Here is a 25,470-nt window from a genome sequence, read left to right on the forward strand (position 1 = left end):
AATGTTCAAATTTAGTGACTAAGACTGTCAACATAGGGATAGCTCTTAGGGACTGTCTTTTACACAGAACTCAATTCCAATTGCAGGTGTATCTAGAAAAGAAGATTAGAGTTGGAATCTACTGTAAGATAGACAAGATGAATAAAAAATTTACAATGTCTTTTGAGTTTTGCCCTTCTATACAACTGGTATACTTTTGCATAATGTATACAAGTCTCCACTCCCACATATCAAAATTYATCAAAAGAAGAAATAATCCTATATCCAATTTAATCTGGCTCCAGTCCTGTCTCCCTTTTACTATTGCTGTTCTTCATTTGAGATCCATGCAAAGTAATACAGAATTCACAGAACACCTTGCTTGCTTGTATTTCCTCATAGAATCAAAATTTTGTGTGGGCTGAGGCTCATTTGAAGGGACTTGTGGATAAGAAAGTTGCTTTCAAGTTGTGAGTGGCACTTGCAGTAGGAAGAATTCTTCAGCAATTTTTTCACATTGCACCACTGGTTTTCTCTGTCTTCAGTTTTTCTTTTCATCTTTATTAAACTGCCAACTTGATCCTTTTTTTCTCTTTTAAGCTGTCTTAAATAGTTAGGTTTTACATTTCTTACAGAGCATAGTAAATGAAAAATCAAAAACTATTAGGTGTTGCCTGCTCAGGTAGTTCATGTCATAAAGTTGCATTTCTATTCTATGCTCTAACTCTAATAAAAAAGGATTATCCTTTACTCATCAGTGCTTAGAATGCAATTGCATTGGGAAAAAAGTTAACTGCTGAAAGGGGGAGGGTTTTCTTAACCAGCAGAGGTGATGTAAGACCTTCCACTGATACAACTTCCTAACTTGGCAGCAGCATTTATTTCTTTTCCTGGGATAATGACTTGTACTGACATCAGAGATCTCTGACAAGCATTTGGATATGATATAGATAAGGGCTCAGAGGATGGGTGAGAAATGGAGAGATGGCCTTTCAGCTCTGTGAGACTCAGCTCCTCACAGAACTATAGCCTGTGCTAATTTACTCTCAAGTTTGTACATAGAAAATGGTGTGCTCACAGGAAGTTTCCTTGTAAATTATGAMCCTGAGCATTTAAAGCCCCATGTCTGTTAGTTTTGGGTTAGCCTTTGGAAATTTGTTAATACAGTGGTGAAAATCTCCAGTAAAGGTAAATAACGCCCTGTTCCATGTGGGATGGTTGGATTCTAATACGGCAGAAATAAGCAGATCCTGAGTTGCAAGCACACAACTTTAGAGTTCTCCTGGAGATTGTCCTTTTATCTTAAGAAGTCAAAATGACCAGAAATGTTTTTACTTTGACAAGATATGTGTATTAAATTGATGATATTTCTTKGCAGAAATAAAAACACAAACTACTAGTTGGGGAACAGTTTGATTGGTTTGTCTGTTGATGGGGATTRGACTTAATACTAGTATTTTCTCAGTATGTTTTTTAATGCTCACGGATTGTGATAGGTACTCAAAAGGTCTTGGAGCCAGAACTCCTAACATGTCACTCTAGAGGGAAGCTTGCTACCAGTAGGTGTGCAGTGATCTGTATACCACCTCCTTTTATTGGGCATCTGTGATGCAAGTAGAATGAAGCCTCTTAGCAAAGAATGATATATCATTAATGCATAAAAATTAGCTTGTTAACTGCAAAGATTTTTTTATAAATTTAAAGAATGCATTCTGAAATGCTTGTATGGTTTTGAGTTGTTGCAGGTGTTTTGGATGTGTGGGCTGCAGCACAAGCTAAGTGACAGGGATCTTAGAGGATGAACAGCTTTGTTTTTCTTTGTGGCCTTGCAAACTATTGTTTTCCTTCAAAACCATTATTGTCCTAGTCCTTGTGAGCCTGATTTCAAAATCAGTGAACAATAYATGAGCATTTTTCCTAGGAATGCCACAGTCACGCTTTTCTTGTTTCTTGCAACTASCAAAGCTTGAGAGGCATTGTTTAGCTGATATTTTATTTGCACCCATCTATAACTATCTTCATTTCCTCTTCTAAGAACATTGTCTTTTGTCCATGTCATTGGTGTAATGACCTCATTCACATGACAMCAATTTTTCTATTCTTTGAAGAGAGCTCTGATGTTGGTAGATRGAYGGGTTCAAAATTGTATGGCATTTGCATTATCCTGGAGCTCACTTGAGTGAGYTCAGCTTGAGGAAGAGAGGGAAGGATAAGTTAGCCTAGATGGATCAAGCATGACTCTCAGCTTTCCATTACCTTTGTTGTCAGTAGAGATTTATGTGAGAAGGTAATTTATCTCTTCTGGGCATCCAGGTCCAGAATTTAAAAAATAGTTTATATATGCATCTAAGTCCTATTGACTTTAGTCTGCGTAAGTGTTTGATTACATACAAATATTAAATGTGTGAGAATCTTTAGTCATGTCACAGTGGGGAAGTTTCTGTACTTSTTGTCAGCATTAGAATTTGGGAAATCTTGATTAAATATTAAGGATTTTTAGTTGCTAGACTGGTATAGAAAATATCTTTTGTGTCTGAGTGTGAGGACACAGAAAGTATCRCAGGACTTCAGGTACCCAAATATATTTTTAAGTGTAGGCACCTCAGAAACCATAGTGATAGGCAACAGCAAAAAAAAGGCCCAGAAAGAAACCACAAAACACAACCACCCTCCAAACTAAAATATTCCGAAAGTTTTTCTTGCTCAAGAATTGTTGCCTGTGTCACAGTGATGAATGCTATCAGTTCATTCCTTTTTTTCCCTGTGTAGATAATGTGAGGCTTTATAAYGCTTGTGGTTGTAAAATCAACTGCGTATTGCCTGTTTAAAAAAGGCGGGGGTGGGGAGAAATAACTTGTACCCTGTGAATCAAACAAAAAGCGTCTTGACTCTGGCATGCCCTCAGACATTACATCACCACTCAGCCTTTTCTGTTGACATTACACTGGTATAGGAGAGTTTCAGGAATGCACTGCTCACGGTACTGCAAGGCTGCTTCAACTCCCTATAAAGTTACAGCCCTCATTGTGTTGAAACCCGTGTTCTAAATAGCCCTGGTTAGGGACAAGCCAGCTTTTTGCAGGACTRAATTATTGCATGAAGGTAATTCTTCCAAGAACAAGGTTAGCTGTATAGGTGCCAGGGGTCTTGTATGGGTGTATATTGCCTTTGTAAAGAAAGATAACTTTTCTTCAGTGGTGTGCTTTGTGTCATCTAATTTGAAGGTCATTTATCRTCGGAAGAAGTGCTTATCAATGTCCATGTTTGAGAACTAGCAAGAAGAAAGGAAATTATTCTTGTAAAAAATATATAGTGAGTTTTCTGTACACAGAAGACTTCTTAATGAATAGTAGCTTATTGCAGTCAGCAATTATGTTTCTTAATAACATGAAAAGCATTCAGTGTGCAAATATGTTGCTGTGCTTAGATAAAAAGATAGTCTTACTTTGTCTTGAATTTGGTTTCTTCCAAGAATTACTGATGAGACTGTATTTTGGKTTTTGTTTCATCTAAATAGCAGTTTAAATTCCAGCTATATGCATAACATTTTTATATACATGAGAGTTATCTGGCAGTGAAATGATTTAATAATCTTTTCCCCATTGTTTTGGTAATTGACACTGGGAGGGTCATATGAAAATGTCTCTTCAGAGTCAAGGTCTTGACATCTTGAGTTTTCTTTAACCCTTCTTGTCCCGCTTGCCCCTTCCCCCATTTCTGATGCATCCTGCCAGCCCCATTTCCTGTCTCCCKTCTCTTCTGCATTCCTATAAGCCCTTGGGGGAGGCTTTTAGACATATGCACAGAAGAGAATAAGCCCAAAAGGACCCATACTGAAGTTAAATTGTGCTGGAGTAGAACTCTGACTCAGGAGACTTTGAATTTTGCAGGTTTTGTGTTCCTCATAGTACATCATGGGAGATCTGAAGTTTAGTAGCACCTCTGATATGCTCAGATAAAATTGTTGATTTCTTTGTAATATATTAGGAGTATTTTTCCTGCCATAGAAATCCTCAGGAAGATTTCTAAGTTGCTTTTATTCATTAATGAAATTAATATTATGGCCTTTCTGCATTGCAAAAAGGCAGCTGTAAAAATGTTGATGAATTGTTCCCGATGATACTTCTGTAAGCATTTAAAACTGCCCCACACAGAGTTGGCTGCTTATAAGATCAGAGATTTAGGGAGTGGGAATACAAATTTTTGGCTTTGCAGTTTATGTACTAGAAGCAATTTGTATATCTTCAGTGTGCTGTGTCACAGCTTTACTTTTTCCAGTTCATGAGATAGGCATGCTTCTTACTAAGGAACAAAGCTTCTGTTGTTACAAAGCCTTTTGGAGCACACCTGTTTGATTCTCAGGCTGAGATGGAAAACTTTTAAGYTCTGTTTTTGTGCCAGTTTCAGCCTCTTGAAAAAACAGTCTTAAAGAGCACAGGCTAGTATGTAAAGAGTACAGGCTGTCTTGGCTAATATGAAAAAAGATGTCTGTTTTCAAAGAAAACTTCTTAATGTCACAGTGCTGTGAGCCCTCTTTGAATTTGTTAAATATTGGGAAAAAAACCCATAATTTATGCCCCAGAATTTATTATAAAGCAGAAGATAAAAGGTAGTGTAGATAACTTGTAGGCAAATTCTTTTCTTAGCCGTAAGTTTCCCAAACACATCTCAGAGAGAGCTTCTTCAGTTATGTCTCCTCTTCCTTTTCTTTGAAAAACAGGAATGAGAGGGTAGTAGCTTGCATGGGTGACTGCTCATTGCTTTGTCATCCTAACCTGACACCCTGGCTTAACTGCCTTGGAGAGAAGAGCCTCTCTTCTCAGTGACAGGGAGAGCTGCTACAAGGAGGCAGCCCCTCTGACTGGGGTTGCAATTCGAGGTACAAACAAGCCAAGTGTGCCCTTGAGGTGACATCCTGTACTTCTTTTGGGCTGTGCTGGCAACCGTTTGACCCCTACAGAATCTGGTTGAAATATGTCAATGACAATACTTTACTGAATGACTCATTGCAATTTTTATGGGGTTTTACTGCTGTAGCTACTGAATCAGACCACTGCTGTTAGGCGTACGGATGTTAGCACGTGGGTGGGAGCATACCTGCTGAGGAAGTCAGCAGATGGTCATTACAGCAGTTTTTCAAGCTGTACTCAGTGGGAATTCTATACTAAAAACCTAGGTTTGTCAACACCTAGATTCATCAACATAAAGGCACCAGCCTGACACATCAGGAATCACAAAGAGATGGATATACTTGACTAATTGGCTGTTGTTTATTTCTTAATTGTTTGAGGAAGGGAAAGGAAAGGAGTTCTTTGCTCTCTGGGAGATTCTGTGTTTTTCCTTTGATTCCTCTGGTACTGCCCATCTCAAACAAGCTGTATTGCCTTGTTGGTTCCTTGCTTGTTTGTTTCTTGATGCATTTTGAATAGGAAAAATTCTTTTCCATAGTTGTGTCCTTACCTTGTTTCCCATCTGCTTAGTAGGTACTCTAACAATAGAAAGATGAATTGAAAGCAATTGTGTGGGTTTTCTACCTGCAGGACATGGAGACAGCATGAAATTATGATCAAATTGTGAATTATCAGTCATTTTTAAAAATGGATAAAGTAGCAGGAGGATTTTTTTTTAATGAGGAAGATGTGTAGAGCAGTCTTGGCACCACAAAAGGTCAAGAAGCACCTATAAAAATTATTTTGGTTGTGTTCTGTCAAACACTTTGCATACAAAACATGTAATATATAACAAGGCCTATGTCATGGTTGTGGTTTTTATATACATACATMCATAYATATGTACAGTTACACACAAAYACCATGTGTGTATGAGGGGAGCTTTCTTACTTTTTGCTTCTTTTTGTTTATAGCTTGCTTATCCCYCTTGAAATAGTTCATGAGAAGCAGATTCTTTATCTGTTGTCATAGGAAAAGAACAAAATGTCTACACCCCACCCATGAATTATGTTATGTTACAGGTAATATAGAGGACATGTAAATCCCATCCCTTAAAGGAGATTTGCCAAGTACCAGCATAACTGTTTCAATTCTGAATGCCTCTGTGCTTCTTCCCCAGCATATGGATTTTGCATTACTTGAAGAAGCTAAGGGACACCTCACTAAAACCCTGAGAAGAATTCTCTCTTCTCTGATCTTTTCTGCCCCAAGAGTCATTGGCCCCTCTGAAGAAAGGGCAGACATGCACAGTTGAGTGAGAATAAGTTTAGTCTCTTTCAAAGCTGTAAATATGAAACATGAAATTCCAATCTGACAAGCATTTTCCTGCTRGTAACTTAGCAGTACTCACTTTTTAAATGGTTATCATTTCTGTGCCTTCATCTATTGCTTGTGCATCAATTTGTAATTATATGCTGATGGTGCTTTTTGATTTGTGCATTTAAGACAAAGTCTCCTACATTCTTCTTGTTCTCCCCTACATTAGTAGGGCCAYTCAAGAGACTTGCTGATACTTTTGGAAACATGATCCATGTCTGCTAGTCCCTTATCTAGGGCCAAATGCTTAAAAATCTCTCTGAAACAGGTCATAAGTAATAGGACATTTTATGGGAGCAGGAAATATTGGAAACTAAAATAAGGTGCAATTTAGATAAAATTTTACTGAAATAATRCATATTCAGTAGCACCTGGGGAAATGCAGCTTGTGGGATTTTGAAAGATTTCAAACTGGCAGTGCTAAGAACAAAAAAGAAATCCCCTAGAGTGGTAGTACTCTGCAAAATGCAATGCTAATGCTACTGTTACGAGACTATAGCAGCAGATTAGATCTTCATTTATTTATATCAACTGCTGTAATTTCCTTGGGGAGAGAAAAAACGAGAAGAGTTACAGTGGAATGAGTGGGGTGTGCTAGTCCAGTGTAATTCCCTCAGATTCCTTATGGTGATTCATTTTAAGCATTTTATGTGTACTTGAAACTCAGACTGAATTGGTGTTTTCTCCCAGGAGCAGACTCTGACCACGCCTGAGAGTTTTCTTCCTTCTAAGGCAAACTTCTGAATCAGCAGCTCATAGTCATCTGGAAGCTTTTTCCTGTCATTGTTGCTAACAGCTAGGCATAGAAGCTGACTCTGCCCTTCTAAAAAAACTCCAGTATTTACAGCAAGTGTTTTTTTCTGTCTACTTGTGTTCATTTGAATATTGTAAATGTTGATTTCTGAAGTTCTGGTCAAATGCAGCAGCAAAAAAGCAGACAATGAAACAGGTGGGTTTAATATTGGTCTGTCCTCCCCAGACACCTGAGCTCCTCATGCAGGGTCTGATCTGATTCCTCACTCAGTGCTGCAGTGGTTCTTGAGGTTATCTTCAGCTTGAGTTTGTCTTTGGCAGAGAGGATGGAAAGAGGACAGTGCTTGATGTCTTAGCTATTTAGTTGTCTCTGTGAATGCACATGTCTTTGCCTCCCCCTGGCTTGTCTCTGTGATTTGATTATCTGGGCTTTTGTTCTGAAAGTGAGTGAATAGGARGTACCCTGCTAAGAATTATGTTTCCAACATCCCCGCAGGACCAAAAATCCTTGTTCACAATTAAAGTGCAGTCTAACAATATGCAGTATGACATTCTTTCATCTACCTTTTCCCAAGCCCTTCTATTTTTTTCCTTTCTGTTCCTGCCTTTTAAAAAGTCTACTTCATTCTTACAGGATCTGAGCYTTATTAATTAGGGTTTGGTGAACTTAATGTAATTTATTTCTTTGGCTTTTCTAGTAGTAGGGACTGACTTCTTCATTTTCTTAATCCTTATTCTCCAGCTGTGAACTAGTGAGGAGAACTATTGGCTTAGTGTTATATTAGKAATGAATACATCAAAGAAAAGTTTTCACTAATGGTCATGTGAATGTCCTAGCAACATCAGTCCAGCTGTGCTCTCTAGAGGCCTTAGGTTCTGATTGTCCTGTGCAGAGAGTACTAATTGGAATTGAGAGGTTTTTTTCAAGTGTCATGGAAGTAACATTWGGTGTTCTGACTTTAGTAGCTTGGGTGTCTGCTCTTGAAGCTTCATGTGGCACATTGTTCTTGCAATGGCTGCAGTCACGAGGTTGTTCTTCTGGCAATCTCTTGGCCTTGGTCAGAAAAGCCACTTTCTACTTGTCAGACCCATATCACTTAGTTTTACAGAAAAACACAAAAGGAATCTGTTAGAGGATTCATTCTATATTGTGAGAACAGCAGGAAAACACGGACCCCAAAGATATCCTTACAGGGAAAGAGAGCCAAAAATAATGCTGTCTGCTACAYTGGTGGTAGTGTTATGGCAGAGATACAAAGTACTTGGGTATTTTGTGTAATATTATCAATCCCTGGTAATTATTGGCAGACCTAACCATGAAAATAAAATTTAAGAATTTAAGTTTATATAAAAAATTCACTGCTCACAGCCCATTGCTTACAAAATCAAACTTGTGTACATGGCTTTATCAGTTAATGCTTTTGGCATTTAGTGATGGCTGTCTTGTGTCAAAATTAAAGCCACAAGTACTTTTTCAGCCCAGATCCTGAGCTGAGCTTGTTCTGTGACTGGACATAATTGCATTGCAGATGTTTAATTYATTCCTAGTTATTTTCTCTTAATTCACTCCAGAGTATTTTAGCCAAATGTCATTTAATGCAAATGTCACTAGGCTTGAAAATGATAATGAAGTGAAGGACTTCATGGTCCTTTAAACTAAGTAGGATTGGAGTGAAAATCTCTGCCACTGCAGRTACTCTAGAGTTATCTGTACATGTTCCTGGGAAGTCAGATCCTAGGTGGCCCTGCTTGAGCAGGGGAATTGCAGGGGACCAGATGGTCCAAATGTCCCTTCCAGCCTCAGCCATTCTGTGATTCCATTAAGTATTTTAAAGTACTTTGTCAATTTCTTCGTTTAAATTCCCCAAACTGTGATTGCTTTAATTTATGGAAGTCCACATGCTGAACTGCAGATCTTATCTCTGTGGCCTAAGTTTGYCTTCCCATTAGTGTTTTCATGAAGCTGTGATGTCTGATGGAGTGTAAAGGTTTCAGGTGGGCATTTKCCTGACACTGCCCCCTTTTCCCTTYCTCCTTGCTCTCCCCTCTGTAACCCAAAGCCCAACCACAATCCACCAAGACAATTATTTCCCTTTTTATTCTGGCAATCTTTGAAGAAAAAAAAGCAGTCAGRGGAAAGCTCTGGAGATCACCTGACTTAAGTTGCTTCTCGGAGCAGACCATCTTCAAAGTCAGATCAGATTGCTCAGGGACTTGTTCAGGTAAATTTTGGATTAGCATGAGTGGGGATTGCACCATCTTTCTGGGGCTTAGTTGCAGTTTGTTATGCTCTTGAACATGCTGTTCCTTTGTGCTCTGCTGGAATTTGCCTTGCTGTGACTTGTGGCTCTTGCTTCCTGGGTATCTACTGCATGCCTCTGAGAAGAGTCTGTCCCTAGCTGCTCAGTATTCCTTTGAAGAGTGGGAAACAGTTGAGGTCCACTCTGTCCCTTCCCTTTCTCATCTTCTGGCTAAACAAAATTAGTTCTTTTAGGTTTTCCTTGCCAATCACGTGCCTTCAGCCGCTGCAGCCCTCTTGTCCCCTCRGTGATTTGTTAGTGTCACTCTTGGACTGAGGGACCCAAGCCAGACACAGTACCCAAGGTGTGGCTTTAAAAAATGCCAGGTGAGGGGAGCATCAAGTTGCTGTTACTACACATCACAGTAAGGGCACTCTAAATTTTTCTGTCTCAAAGCAAGGCAGAGTGTACTGGGTCAGTGGTCTTTGCCTGCAGTATATTCGTGCTCCATGGGCAGTGATGCATGAGATTTCCTGCACAACTGACCATCGAGTCTTACAGGATRCACAGTGTGTTCCTCTGCCAATAATTCTGGAAGGAGGTTTGAAGAGTCTCACAGACACTCCATTCCAAGCAGATATACAGCATGTTTTTTCTGTCTTGTGTGTCTCATGCAGGATATCTGAAATCTATCACTTTGGAGTCCTGTCATTGCAGGTTTATGATGTGCAGGAAAAAAAAAAAAAAAACCCATGGTCATAAATTCAAGATACTGAGCTTTCTAGGTGTTTTAGTTTCAAGTCTSTTTTTAGTCAGGTGTCCTTGACAAACTAGTTGTTGCTTCAACACAATTTGGTAATAAGTAGTAACAGTTGGCAACATCGCTATATAAATGAGACMTTTTTTTTCATGTAGCATTTCTTTAACAAAACATGTTTAGGTGTTTTTCTTTCTGATTGGTGGGATGTTTCCTATATGAGTCCAAATCTGTGGAGYTCTGGCACAGTGGATCAGCCTGCTATGGGCTAACATTTATGTGCAGTCAAATGAAAGGGGAAGCACATATTCCTGGCRCTGTCAGGTCAGTTTGGAAGGTAAATTGCCTAAATGCTTGAACATGTTGGCTTGTAGAAATAATTTTCTGGCTTGGAAATTATGGGTTTATGAGTGATGCTGAACTAGTATGCACAAGCTTTTAAAGGAGCTCTTGTTTGATCAGTGCTTCTTACCTGTCAGAAAATGAGCAGAATTGCATTCATAAGTGTTGACTCACATCCTGCATTCTTAAAAATGAGAGAAAAGAATGGTTGGATTATGGTAGTAGGAAACCAGAGAAGGGATTTTAGTGGTTAGTTATTGCATTTTTGTGACAGGAAACCTCCAAACACTGTGCTAGTGTTATTAGCATGGCAAGCAGTATATATGCAAATTTATAGCCATTTTTTTCTGTGATAGTGTATATTTTTTGTTTATTTGCTTCTCAGTCCTGTGTTATTCCAGGACGTGTCTCCTCACTGCTTGATGTTACTTTGCCTGTTGATTTTATGTATCCCTGGAGAATGAAAGGCAGAAATCAGTTATATTTGAGCCAAGCAAAACAGAATTTGTATCTATCAAAGGGTAGAAAAGGGACAAACTGGCTCAATTCCTTTCTTTTTTTTTCCTTTCCTCTAACCTAATAATGATAATAAAACAAAACACCCAGCCYCTTGTTTGTATTGATTAAACTGCAGGGTAATGTCAGTTGAGGGATAGAGACTTACACTTACTATACCAGTATAACTGGTATTCCAAGAATTGGAATCTACCATTGGCTCCACTAYGTGTCATTTAATCTCTAATTTAGGAGAGAAATAAACTGTACTCTCTGTCATTTATTGGATAATAAGTGTTTGGAGGGAAKGCAGTTTGTGGCCTCTCGGAACTGAGAGGCATAAGCTTTTTGCCACGTCAAATGTCGCCTGTCATTCCAGTGCCTGGTTGTGGTATATTAAGCTACTTTAAATTGCATATTGCCTGAAGTTCTGCACAATAAAGAGATTGTTTATTATTTGGGCACTGTTGAAAAAGGGCAGCCTTCCATCTCTTCAGAATAGCAATGACCAGGAAAAACATGAATACTGTGATAAATGTGAGGGSGGGTTTTATACCACTTGAGACTTGCTGATAGTGAACGCTTAGCTCTGGCTTTATTTGGTGTTCAGTGACTGACTTTTGATGGTCTTGGATACATCTGGTTTGATGAGTAATGGACATGCTTGTTTGTAATGGACACGGTAGCTCTCTTCTTTAGGTATGTGTTTGATGGAGTTTCCCTTGGTAGTTCAGGAGATGAGAAAAAATGATGAAAGACTTCAACATCAATAAAGATCAGAGTTGCAGGCTGCAAAATAGAGACTGTGATCTAGATCKAGACATGCTTGTATTAAAGCCAACCAAAATTAATAGCGTTACTTAGCAAAGCAGATATGCGCTTTGGGCAGTAGGCATTAGATACATGAAGTATGCTTTTGAATTTTGGCCCATTTATATGCATGCAACATTTTTGTGCCGGTATCTCATCCCCATTTAAATGTAAATTCATCAGTGAGGTGCGAGGAATGATCCAAATTATCCCTTTTTYCTCATTTTTGATTTGGAGGAACCAATGGTAGAATAGCATAGCTCAGGTGATACTTTTTGGTAAACTGCTTTTATTTTTATTCCTAACAGTACATCCTTTCGGGCTCTGATGACTTCAATTTGTATATGTGGAGGATTCCTCCAGATCCCGAAGCAGGTAAGCATTGTTGTTGTTTTAGATGGGGAAGGAGGAGTGGGTGGCAAATGACAAATACTAGATTGGTATTTCAAACAAGTTGCTGTTCTCACTCACACTGTGAATCTAGAGCAATTCTAAGGAAAAGCTGCATAGGGAGAGTTTACAAATGCCTGATCCAATCTCTGGATAACAGTGGTCAATGCCATTTGAATGTTTTATTGTAATGATTTTCTATTTTTTTCCCTTCTCATACAATGACCATTCATTCCATAATAAAGTTTGAAGCATAAAATGGTGCTGGGTTCATAGGGTGCCCCTTACAGCTTCAGCACATTCACATCTTCTCCCCTCTCATTCCTCTTAGACCAAAATCCTCCCACTAATTTCCAGTGCAGAGGAGTTACGCTTTTTTCCTTTCTGGGTGGAGGAGCACTACCAGCTGAGGGAAATGGCCACCTTTGACTCATTTGTGACACATTCCCATGCTGGGGCAGACAAGTAACACCAGCACAGCTCTGTGTGAATGTACAGGAAAAGGATGTTAAAGAAAAGCAGCAGTGGGTGGGGGATGTAGCAGTAGTGTTGTGAATGCCACTGCTGGTCAGTGTCTAATTTGATGTAGGGTTTGGCAATATGACACTCTAAGACATACAACATCAGCATCTCTTCTGTTCAAACAAATCACTGCACTTTTATGCAGGTAAACGTTGTTTTGTGTAGAAGTATGTTAAATCTCATTTTSAAAGAGTCAAGACTTTGAAAAAGGTACTAGCATTTTCATTTTTAGCAGCTCTGGCTCTTTAAACAGTACATTTTAGTAGTATTAGAGTAAAACTGAGGATTATCCTGTGGTCTCAGGTGCTTTAGCAATAGAGAAAATTACAAGCTGTGTAGGAGGTAAAACGAAAATATTTTGTTTCATTTTCAAAGTTTGTTAATCACAGCTATATAATCCACAGCTGAGAGGATGAAAAGCCTTTGGTTAATGTCAGGATTTTGAGGAAAATGACATTCTAATTTTGGGGCTTTTGCTTAATTAACCAGCATTTCACRTTAGAGTCTATGTGTTCTGAAGATGGTCCTGGTAAATACCAGTAGCTTGGCCTTCTATCTTTGTATAGGGTTTATAGAGATATTGCCCTGCTTTTCTTTTTATTTGTGTGGTTTTCTTTTGCATATGACACTGGTTTACTACTACTTACAGATTTTTTCTCTTAGTTGAAACTAAGATTAGATACACTTAAATTAGTTTTTATTCATTTGTTTTATTGTGCGGACTGTAGAATTACATTTTCTGACTTCCTTTGTAAATTCTGGATCTGAGATTTTGCGTTTTTATGGCTGTGATGCTCTTGAAAATTTTTTCCCAGACAGCTGGAGGTGACAAACCTTTTATCTGGGACTTTTGCACAGGGAGTGATTGCTAGTACTTGTTGCACCTGTAAGAAAAATAATTAAGCAAAATAATCTGCTTCAGAGTAGTTGCTAAGGTTGCACCTCTGTAAAAAAAGATATATGCTTGCAAAAAAAAAAAAAAAAGCTATTTACAAATAGGTGATACATTTAAATCAAAAAAAAATTTACACTTTAATTGTGATTTACCTCAAAACAATGCCATATCTGTTTTGGTTAGCTTTCTTGTCTTTGGTTCTTGTAACTTCAGGAAGGGTGTCAGTACACTTGCAACATTTTAGTTACAAGAGTAATTACTTAATATCAATTGCCCTCAGTGGTTGCTTAACGAATCAGAAGATCCAGGAGTAGGAACCTGTRTGTCCTAATGACTTGTAACTTGAGCAGTTCTCTTTTTGAAATATTTTAGCAAAACTCACAAGCCTTGTTTTGTTAGACCTAAAGATCCCCTTCTGTGTCAAGTATCTAATTGGCCATCCAGATCACCTGTGATAGGCTTATTGAAGCTTTTCTTCATTCAGCTCTTCTTGAAGGGTTGTGCTTGTTTTGAATGTGATGAAATGTCCTTTCTTAAATCTCATCCTGTTGTTGAGAGTAATTGTCATAGAGAGATAGTGCTGTGCTTCCTTCTTGGAGAAATAGTTTTGCCATAGGGATATAGAGACTTTGGAAAACGTTTGCTTCAGTGGAAAACTGCTTGTTCTTATGTTCTAGCTAAAATTGGAGTGTCTTTGGATTTGTGATCTGAGAGTGGAATGTGGTCTTTCACTTAAAATAGTGTACAAACTAGACAGGATGATGTAATGTCCTGTACTATTGGTTGGTATTTTAAATAAAAATATCTCTCTAACTGATTTCTGCCTTCCAGTTGAACTCAGACATTGTGTTACCATAAATATTTATTATACAACCACCTTAAATTGTAYCAGTTATTTGAAAATAAGGATTTTTTTTGCAAGCTGATATCTTTTTGATCAGCTGCATCCTTAACAACTCTGAAATTATTTTAAGTACAGGTGCACCAAGTTCTGGTTATCCAATGGTTAGCAACATTAGTAAGCAAAAGATGAAGAAGCGTGTGAAGGAACACACAAGTCAGACAATTGCAAATATATTTCAGCTTAGAGAAGCATGGTTGCCTGTGGGATTTTGCCAAGAGAATAGAAGGAATTCTGCTGGGTTTTTCTTTTTTTTTCCAAATAGTCATAGTTTAGAAGTGTCCCTYCAGTAGGTTGCACTAAATCATTCCCATAATTCGCTGGAAACTACCAGTGGTCCAATAATTTGGTCCAATAATTAGGCAGGATTTTTGTCCTCTTTAGGGCAGGGAGGTATGTGAAAAAAAAGGTATTTCCTAAATTGCTTAGGAAGCTATTCTGTTGAAGAATTTTACTGACTGTCTCCCTCTATAGTTTTACATTATTCTKAATAGGCCAGGATTTACTTTGCCAGAAAATGGGTTGCTTTTTTACCACCTTTTGTGGTTTCTTAAAGATGGAATAGTTTGCACATTTTTGCACTTTCGTCTCCATCCAAGTACTATCCAGCTTTCCACTGTGCTTTAGAAGTAATTGCCAAACATTTYGTATTTGTTAGCCAGTTTTTTCTTTTAAAGTAATCCGTGAAAATATCTCAGTTTTCTTCAGAGGCAGCTTCTAGCAAAGTTAATACATGTCTGGCAGAAGAAAAGCAGTCCTGAGTTTCCACAGCTTTTACTCGACTCCAAGGCAAGCTGGAAGTGAGAATAGACATCAGTCCTACATGACTTGCCCAGCAAGCCTGTTAACATAAAAGCACTTACCACTTTATTAAACCTAACACCTATAAACATGGTCTCTGAGCTGGTGTAGAACCCCTGTTCAAGACAGTACCTGACATGTCTTACGGTGTAATAGAGGGTTTAGTAGACCAAAAGTTTTCAAAATGGAATTTACATTCCTCCCTCACTCTGAATTATCTATTCAACTCTTGCTTTTGAAACATTGCTCAGAGTTGCTATGTGAGGGATATGGTATTTATTTGTGATTGAGAAAAGAGTTGGGGGTCCTTCAYTTCATGTGAGCAGGCTGTCACCAGGCTTCTGGAAAACTTCACTAAATCAGAACAGCAAACTGGATTTCAAAACTTTTTTTTAGTTCTGTCTTTGACTGTAACTGCAAGCAAGAAAGGGCTCATCATTGTGGTCCAGTTACTAAACTAAYTGCAAAATTTTCAGCAGAACTGATGCAATTTTTCTTCCTTTTTTCCCTCCTCCATGGTCTTTCTAAATGCCGACACTTCTTCAGGCTTGAAGAATTTAGCAACAGATCTTTTCACAATATTTAAACAGGGTTATCTCATTGGAGATAGTTTGTGGTTTAAGTTCTCAAAGTTCTAGGCTGATAAAAGGAGACAAAGAATTATTTAGTGTTTCTCAATGTCTTTAGTTATTTTTGAGATATTTTATAATTGGGTATATGTGCATATATACATACCAGTTGGGATCTAAACTGCATTACTTTTGGGACTACAGTTTGTCTCTTTCTTCAGAACMCTCAGTGTTGACCATAGTGTGCTATGGAACAGTTGTTTGATTAACACAGCAAGTAAGTGCTGGGGCAGTGTACTGGTGGAACTGAGACTGGTTTCCATTCATGTGGATTGCARTAATACCACAGACCTGTGGAACGTRCTGTSCGGATCRCATCTGTCAGAAAACAAGGCAGTGTTGGGTGCTTTGGAGTGCTGTAGACAAATTAAAGGAGATTCATCATCCACAAGTCTTTCTCTCATCAGTCTTAGTATGTTTAATATCTAATTCAGGAATAGAAAGCTGAAGATAGCACTGAGCATTGGGAGAGGCTGGAGAAGTTTTAGTCTCCAGCAACTGGCCACGTGATTGTACCAAAGCTCCTTTCTCTTTATTGTATTGGACATGTTTGCCGCCACCAGTGCAAATCAAATGCATAGGCAAGCAATTTTCACACCTCCATGAAAGAAACCAAACTCAACCACAAAAAAGCAAACAAAAAAACCCCAAGAGAACAGCTATTGATTGTGAGATGATTTTACTTATTCTATATCTGTTACGTTCAAAAAGCATAGTTGTTGGAGGTAATTTGCATGGTTCCAATAACATTGTGAAACCCATTGCAACATATGCAGTTAAACACACCAAAAAAGCAGTGTTTCTCAGACCAGGAGGGGGAACAGAGTGCAGAGGGTGTGCCAAACTTTATTTCTATGGTAATTTTGTCTCAGCTTTCATATTGTTGTTCAGCTWTACTGGTGATAACAACAGTGAGAGCGTTGGTATAGATAAGGTGTATGGTAGATACTTAGAAGCAACAAAAGGAGAAAATATACATCCAAAATAGCCACTACCACTACAGCTTTCTGCATAGTCTTTGAATGTTTAAATGTTACTTTTCTCTTTGGCTTTTGCAACCTCCACAGAGGTACAAGACCCATGATGGTGCTGGTTCTAGACATTGGCCAGGCAAAGGAGGTGATTCCCTGGAAGAGCATGTTGTCTGAGGCAGAGGCTGCTGCCAGCTGACTGCTCCCTGTGCTTTYACTCAAGCTCTGCAAGGCCATGCTGACCCTTTCACCTCACCTGGAAGGTGGAGAGGGTACTCAGAGGTGTCAGAGGAAGCAGTCTGCAAATGGAGTTGGAGCTGCTTTCTTACGGGGGGACTCTTGGTACTTCCAGTGTCTCCTTTTACCATGCTAGGAGAAAAAGGGATCTTGGCCATCCCTTCCTGCTCTCACCCCATATTTGATGTGACCAAAGTCAGTTTTGCTTGTKCTGCTGAGAAACCTTTAGTAAGTGTTGCTGCTGCCAGAGCTGGAGTCTGATCCCAGAAGAAGGTGTGCTGCAGGACCCTGTGCTCTCAGGGCAGAAGTGCTTGTGCTTCAATCATCTAGCTTCTCTGCAGATRGGTCTCTGAGGAGTAAGACCATCTACTGGCATCCACTTTATGACACAAATACAGGTGTGTGAGTGACCAGGGAGAAACTTTCATGGTGTCTAAACATAATCTGCTGCACTGAAGGCAGAGGCCCCACATGCTTTGCAGTATTTGCTTGCATTGTGATGTGCATGTGCTTTCCAAACTGTGGTATCTCTCTTTGTTAGCACATCATGATCTCACAGGATTCAAATGCAAAGTAGTGGCCTAYGGTCTAAATGTGCCCTGGATTATTATTATTAATGAAAACTAAATTAATTTTAAATGAGCCACTACTGTAATGCCAAGTACTACAGTGGAATGGTATGCGATGGTGCACTGGCAGCAGCTGCAAATATCTGGTTCTTCTCAGGAGTTTTCAGCACTTTGAGTAATTCACAAGGCTTGTATGCAGTTAAGCTTTAGTCTGTGGAACGTCTTTCTACCTTATATGAACAAACAGTGGGCTTTCTTTTTCAGTGTCCTAGATAGAAAAAACTTCTTAATGAGGTCATTTGATTCCTCTGTTACAGAGCCARTGGAGGATAGTTCCTTACCCCAACAAATTCTCTGGCATTTTGACAGGTTTTTTAATGTTTGGAACAATGCAGCTTCCATAGTTTGGAGTCTGTTCTACATTCTTACAGGATTTCTGTGCTAGAGCACTTTTCCTAGTAATCTATCACTTTYACTTTTTCCTTATCCTTCAAGTAATTTATTCTGGGTTTTTCTAAGCACTGCTTCTTGTTGTRGAACTCATGCAGGGGAAGTCAGATGATAAATCTCTCACTCTTGTTTATACAATTTACTAGAGTTTTTTTAATGTGTTGGGATGTACCATTCAGTATGTTTGCAAGATGCAAAACTCATTTACATAAGTATTTTCAGAACCACATAATTAAGAGGTAGTTTATTAGCCTAACATTTAAAACATAAATTAATAAAGCAAACAAAGAAGAAATCATTTTGACAACTTAGTAGACATAGACTACTTCAAAACATTTTATTATTCCTTCCTCTGTACAGGAGCCTCTAGAGAGACTTTGTGTTGCCAAGGTATTCTTGTCAAATGTGTACAGGAAATCTGTTTTAAAATGTGCACRTTAGATTTAGCCTTTTATAAGTTGTTTCTTTCAGCTGATCAGGTATCATAGTAGGATATGAAAAGATTTTTTGAGGTTTTGTATTGCTCTTCTTTGGAACACTTATTTGCAGGGTATAAATTAAGAGTGTTTTTCTTGACATTTCACTTTGTGTATCAAATAAAAGCAGACCAAAAAACCCATTGACCAGTACAGCTAGAACACTAAACTACTACTCAGGACTGTCTTTAAGCATGGTAATTTTGGGATAGTATTGCAAAGCCAGCTAGAACACATCCACCTCTTCCCTCCAGTAGTTAGAGGTCATAAAATTATAAACCATCTAAAATCAGCATAGTCACCCTCTGAAGACTTTATCATTTATTTTTTTATATACWATTAATAACATATATGTAAGCTAATGGCTTCTGAATGAACATTGATTATACATGTAGGAGTTAGCTAAAAATRTAAAAGCTGCTGTGCTAAAAGAGTTGCAGGATCTATGTGTGTCCCTAAATTTAAAAGCAAACAAATAACACCTCCTGCCCCAAACCTCAAAAGCAAAATTAGAGTGGTTTTAGTATAGCAGAAGTCGATTTTGCTGAAACAATACAAGATAACAGAAAGRAATTGAATTTATTACATACAAAAAAGGGAATATAGCATGAGGAATTTTAGCAGTCTATGGCTAGCCTTCACTTAATGTACCTTTTTTTTTTGCCAGCAGACTTGAGCAAATTTAACTCGCACTCTGAGATGGCAGAAGGTGTATGGCTGCAGCAAAGCCTCTGATGAGAGACCAGGGGGATTCCAGACAAGTCTGAACACAGGCAGATTTCTGCCATGCACATACTAATGTAATGACAGCTGTGGTGGGCTACTATAAAATAAAGAGACTGCTTTCAAGATAAGGATGTAGACGGCTTTGAATTAAGAGCTTACTTAGAGGTGTTGCTAAAACACATAGGAGCTGGTAGACTAAAATTGCATCAAGCAAGGAGTTTTCAAAAAATGAGGTTCTGGGGCAATCTATTATATTTGATACAGAGATTATCAGAGTATTGCTCGAGTCAATGCTTTTGGTTTTAAATTATTAAAACCTCCCATACCAYTGGTAAAAGCTGACTGTTAAGATTTGTACTTCTCCTGTGGCAATTTCATGTAATTGGGTAGTTARTTCTTTTAAGGAGCCTTGTAGGGATGTTCATCTTATTTTTAAGAGGAGCAAAGTATGTTCTATTACTATGCTTTCTCTGGATTTACTGTTAGCTTCTCAAAAGGAGTTCTGCAARCTTCAGCATTAAATCAGAAAGCTTTGGAGTTCTTTCATAGAACCATAAAATAATGGGTTGGGTTGGAAGGGACCTTTAAATACAGTTCCAATCCYTCTGACAAAGACACGGACACCTTCCATGAGACCAGCTTACTGAAAGCCCCATCCRGTCTTAGCCTTGAACACTTCCAGATATGGGGGAACCACAACTTCTCTGGGTGACCTGTTYCAGCGTCTCATCAACCTCATCTGAAAAAAATCCTTCCTTATGTCCAGTATAACCCTTACTTCTTTCAGCTTGAAACTGTTGCCCTTTCTTCTGTCACTACAGGTCTTGGTWAAAAAAAGTGTGTCTTTCTTGTAAGTCCCCCTTAAATGAAAGGCTGCAATAAGTTCTCCTTGAAGCCTTCTTTTGTCCCAGCTGAACAACCCCAAGTCTCTCAGCTGTTCTTGTGGGAAAGGTGTTCCTTCACTCTGATMATTTTTGTGGCCCTCCTCTGGACCCACTTCAACACCTCTAGGTGTTTCTCATGCAGGAGGCCCCAGAACTGGATGCAGTAGTCCRGGTGGACTCTCACAAGGATTGAGGTGAATCACCTCCCTTGGCTTGCTGGTCGCACTGCTTTTGATTCAGCTCAGGATATKGCTTGCTTTTCTGGGCTTCAGATACCGGATGAATTTGTCTACAGCCTGGACATGGCATGCTGAGCATTTTTCATSCATTGCTCTTTGTGTATTGATAAATGTTCAAAAGTAATGCCAGAAGATCCTTCTGAMATTAAATGRCTCTTCTCACTGTTCTGCTAGGAAAATAACCATGCATTAATTCACACTGCTGACAGTACCACAAAAGGCCAATAACTAACTTAGAAATGCATCCCAAGATGCTGGTATATGGTATTTGTATTTCATCTCCATTATAATTTTTCTTTGCTCATTGTCCCTCTAATTTCTGACTCTTTTGTTAGTGACTTGTAAAGCACTAACATATCTCCCCTTTTCTAGGTAGATGTCTGTTTTGTAGAGAATTCAGGCAGCTTCAGTCCATGGATTATTAGAACTTTTGTTAAGGTATCACTTACAGGCTTGGAGGCATCTCCTTAGTGAGCTAACTCTTCATTCCCAAGGCCCTCTTTCATGGAATATTTGTCTGCTAGGTCAAGATGTGTTGAGAACTGATCTTGATGTAACCATCTACTGTTGGCTTGATAGATATAATTGTATTAACAGCTCTGATTTGGCTGGAAGGAATGCTGTGGGCGTAGGGCAGTTTGTGAGGAGCCACAAGTGTCTAGCAGGATGAGCAGAAGGAAAGGACATGAGGAATCTCATAAAATGAAAAAGAAAATCAAAAGAGCTTAATTTGGCATTTAATGAACTTGCTCTCCAATCAGTTACTTCTCAGTCAAATTTGCTGACAGTGGTGCAATCTTGCTTCAGTTGCTGAAGGCAGAATGTGTCTCTGAATCTTTACAGAAAATACAAATGTACCCAAGAGAACTGCCCCAGGTAGCTCAGTCTCAGTGCCATCTCAATGCAGTGAATACATGTAGAAGTTAACTAGCCAGTGATAGTCTCCCTGTCAAGTTTTCTTAGTTTTAAATTAGACTTGATTCTCTAAACGGTCTTTAAAAGGGCCATGCATTTTGGTCCTTGGAGTTACTTGCCATCACTTTTCCCTTTTCCAGGAACTTTATTTTTCTATCCCAAAGTGCCATGAGACAGCAGTTTGGTGTGCAAAAATTGTGCAAAGCAGTACACTTTCCAGGAGCAGTATAAGATCCGTCTCTGGATTTTTAGTATTTGGATGACAKCTTGTTTCTAAATCCTTATCATGGTTTTTACTCCCTGTTAAACATCAGTCTTTAGAGTGCAGTTATAATGAGTGAAAGGGGTAGAATACTTTCTAAGAGGAGAGTGGCTGTACACAAGGTCAATACCTGCAGTTGTTTTCATCATTTATGTACCTAACAAATAGAAGTTGATATGAAAATATTTTTTTTCTTTTTCATTTTTTTCTTTAGCTGTTCTATCTTGGTATTCTTCAGTGTTAATGCAAATTTTTCTTTAGGAAATGTGCATTACAGGACAATTCTGACTGTTTTAGAAGACAAGATGTTCAACACGGGGCTTAAACCAGCAACTGTTTGAGCTGAAATAGGTTATGATGAGGTCAAAGAAAGATAGCAAACATTTTCAATTAGGAGGAACATAAAGTTTGTTTAGTGTAAAGATGACTGTAAGTAGCACAGAAGCTAACRAAATTATTTTAACTTTCTGTAAGGTGTACAACCTGTGAAGTTGTAAATGGCAAGGTGATTTTCATCTGAAGTGGTTCTCAGTTTTTTACTTTCCAGCTTTTAGAAGTTTTGTTTTCTTTCTCTGAAAATGTTTAGTCATAGCAYGTTGGTGGACACTTGTTTATTCAGATACACACGTGTGCTTTCTTACAAATTTTTAGTTTTAATTGTGTGATTCTRTGAATATTAAAAAAATACTATGTGACACATTCTTGCTTTGGTGTATAGACCTAGTAGGAGTCAATGACCAAGCAGAAAARTTAATTGGCTTCTGTTTTGAGTTTTACCACTAGCACAAAAGCATTCCACTTTGGCTAATTCACTGCCTTATGACAAAGAATGATATAACTCACTGTTCAGATGTGTTATTTCAGGTCTTTCCTATTCATCAGACTAGAGCCAACTGTGACASTAATAAATTGCTGATTAAAAAAAATAATTTGAAAAATAGTATAGCTGTTAAAAGTCAACCTCATTGTTTATCTCTGCTTCACATTTACAAACTGTTTGAGTCATGCCTTAGGTACTGTGTTTCACTGGTGATTTCATTATGTATGTTTTTCTCATTCACTTATTTGTCATATTAGGTAAAAAAACTTCATTGTTTGTTTAGATGAATCAAAGAAGCCTCTAAGTCCTGATTTGCAGGAAGGATGCTTTTCATCAAACTTGCAGCTTCTCACAGGGGCACTGCTCATAAAATTTGAGTTCTGCAGCCGACACAGACCTTAAAATTTTGCCAAATAAAGCTGAAGTGCATTGTCAGACATAATAGGACTTTAAATGACTATGACCAAAAGTAATATGAAGATTTAATTACTCATGTGCATGTGTGCTTGTTTTCCCTTAGGTGGCATTGGCAGGGTCGTCAATGGTGCTTTTATGGTATTGAAAGGTCATCGCTCAATTGTAAACCAAGTGCGGTTTAATCCTCACACTTACATGATCTGTTCTTCWGGCGTTGAAAAGATTATAAAGGTAAGATTAGTTATCAGAAAATGTGTTCTTTCAATGTTTCAGGAAGAAATGCTTTGTTTTGCTCAGTATCCTTCTTTTCCACACCCATCCTGTCTTCTCTTATTGTTTCAAAAAAYGTTATGTCTCATTTGCTGGCTAAACTGATCCAAACTGATCCTTTTATGATTGGGCATTTCAACTTTAAACTTCATTTCAATTTTAAAGGTTTCAGAGATAAGGAATAAGATCAGAATTTTCTAGATTTGTACCTTGAAAAAGGAATTTTTCTCCAGTTTAATTCCATGCATAACAGAAGTATCATGCAAACARTCCCTCTCAGGAGAGTTTGGTCAGAGTTGTAATGTGATGTCCTACAACTTCTGATACTGTGGTCTGAAATTTAATAAAAGTATCTCCAAAGAGTATTGTTGAACCTTGGCCTAGACTGACCTGGCTGCCTTTGGCCCAAATAAAGCCTTGGAAGCCCTTCTATAATTTTTGTACTTATTTGTGCGTTGAATCAAATCAACATACCTTTTCTGTGGCTTTCAGAACAAACAGGACTCTTAATATCTTGCCCAATATGTCTTCTCTGAATCCTTTAACAATGTATGGGAGTTTTAGGAAGTTTTTTRTCTTTTCCCATGGAACTGAAAGAAGTAAGAAACTTTCTTAGGTTTTGAATCTTTCTTTCCTTAAGGAAAGACAGTCAGTATTGTGAGAGCAAGGCAAAAACAATTTTGTTATTTGTGGGTTGGAAAGACAAAGGATTATGTTACACTAATGTGATTTGCATTCTGCTGCCACAGATATTTTGCTATAATTTAGGTCTATCAACAGGAAAAAAGCTRTAACCATTTAAATTTGAAATAGGATAATAAGAACTGCTGCTGATTCTAACTAATAATTGAATGATTTCATTAAAGCCTTACCTATGTGTGACTATAAATAATGTTAAAATGTTAGTAAATGCTACAAGTTGACAGCATTAACTTGTCTGCAAAGGAATGGTTTAGTAATGTTTTAGTAACTTATGGARCAGAACTGACTCAAAATCCTGGAACCATGGCCCAATGCCCTGCAGCATCACTTGCATTACAGCTGATGTCAGCATTTGGGTTCTCACGGTAGTTCAGCTTTCTTTCCCTTCTGTCTTCCTCTGGTACTTAAATTTGCTTTACTTTTTTCTTCATCTGTGTTTGCTGACAGGTTTGATCACAAATATATTAAATACAGGCTTTGAACARAAGTGCATTGAGCAGTCTTAGCAGCTCACTGATTTTTCAATTTCCAAGCAGTCAAACTGCCACTGTTTAACAGCAGTTTTGCCAGAGGCATATTTTTTTTTTGCTTTGGGAACTTGATTCATGCAGCCTGAATTTTCCCTTTTGGATTCTAGATCTGCTGACCCTTCACCCTATGAATCCTTCCTGCATGAGTGTGCATAGACTGTTGGATTAGCATTGGTATAAACATCCCCTGTGTTGCTTTTGTGTACTTCTGCTAGGGCTTTGGCAGGGCATTTTTTTGCCTAGTGATTAAAAGGTTAGTTTGATTAAAGCTGCAGTCACAGGTTGTGTAACTCTTTCAAGACACCTCTGCTTGAGCACTTCCTTAGAAGAGAAYGCCTGTTGTGTCACAGTGTGTGCAGTGGAGTTATGCAGCTGCTTTGAAGGAACTGAATTCCCCAAACATTGCAAGCTAGAAACAAATTAAGGCAAAGTTGTTYAATGTATTAAGTTTATTAGTGAGCCAGAACTTACCCTTTTGTTGTATGTCCTTTTGTCTCAGCTCACAGTGATCCTTTGGGGATCAGGTTGTTTCAGTGCACACGTCTTGTCTGAGCTGCCTGACTGCACTCTCTAAAGGTGCCGCTGTAGTGAGCAGTGTCTTGGGGTGATTGTAGGATGGTGGCTTCTTCTTCATTCCAGCTACTTCTGTGTATAGGTTGGAGACTAGTAACWGCCATTAGTAGAAGGGAAAACAGGAAAAACAGCACCAGCAGTTCTGAGGGGCCATTTACTGCATTGACAACAACTGGGAACACAAGTCTTTCTCTTGCATGSCTGTCTTTCTTTCCCCCATATAAATGCTGCATGTGCTTGCTCAGGGAAATTAAAATGACAGGAAGAGGAGCCATAAATAAAAATTATAGTTAAGTTTTGTATGTTTTCTTATTTTGTTCCTTTTTATTTGTTTTCATTACTTTCTTTAGACATGTCCTTCCTTTTATTATCCTTCAAGTGTCTTCTAAAACCCTTTCTGGAATTAAATCACAGAAGAAAACTTTACTGTAGTTGGTTGCAATTGTAGAAGGAATTGTAGAGATTTTGTGATGAATTAAAAACATGGATGCAAATAGCTGTTTGTCTGAGCTCTTAATTTTTAGACTATCTGGCCTAAATTTAGTGCTTCGAGAAAGGAGGAACTGATAGCACCAGCATCAAGCCATAATATAGACAAGCCATTAAATAATTCCATGTGCTTCTGCCAACACACTTGCTATTTTAATGC

General features: G+C 38.3%; 1 protein-coding gene across 1 annotated transcript in view; it reads left to right on the forward strand.

Moving 5' to 3' along the window:
* DCAF5 (DDB1 and CUL4 associated factor 5) overlaps positions 1-25,470 on the forward strand; it is a 68,023-nt gene that overhangs the window by 36,543 nt on the left and 6,010 nt on the right. The window contains exons 7-8 of the mRNA XM_057367259.1: positions 11,951-12,017; positions 22,850-22,977. Of these exons, the coding sequence (XP_057223242.1) occupies positions 11,951-12,017; positions 22,850-22,977 (195 nt within the window). The remainder of the gene's footprint in view (positions 1-11,950; positions 12,018-22,849; positions 22,978-25,470) is intronic.

The sequence above is a fragment of the Malurus melanocephalus genome, unplaced genomic scaffold (genome assembly GCF_030028575.1).
Source record: "Malurus melanocephalus ecotype Western Australia unplaced genomic scaffold, MMel_1.1 scaffold_2, whole genome shotgun sequence".
Lineage (NCBI taxonomy): Eukaryota > Metazoa > Chordata > Aves > Passeriformes > Maluridae > Malurus > Malurus melanocephalus.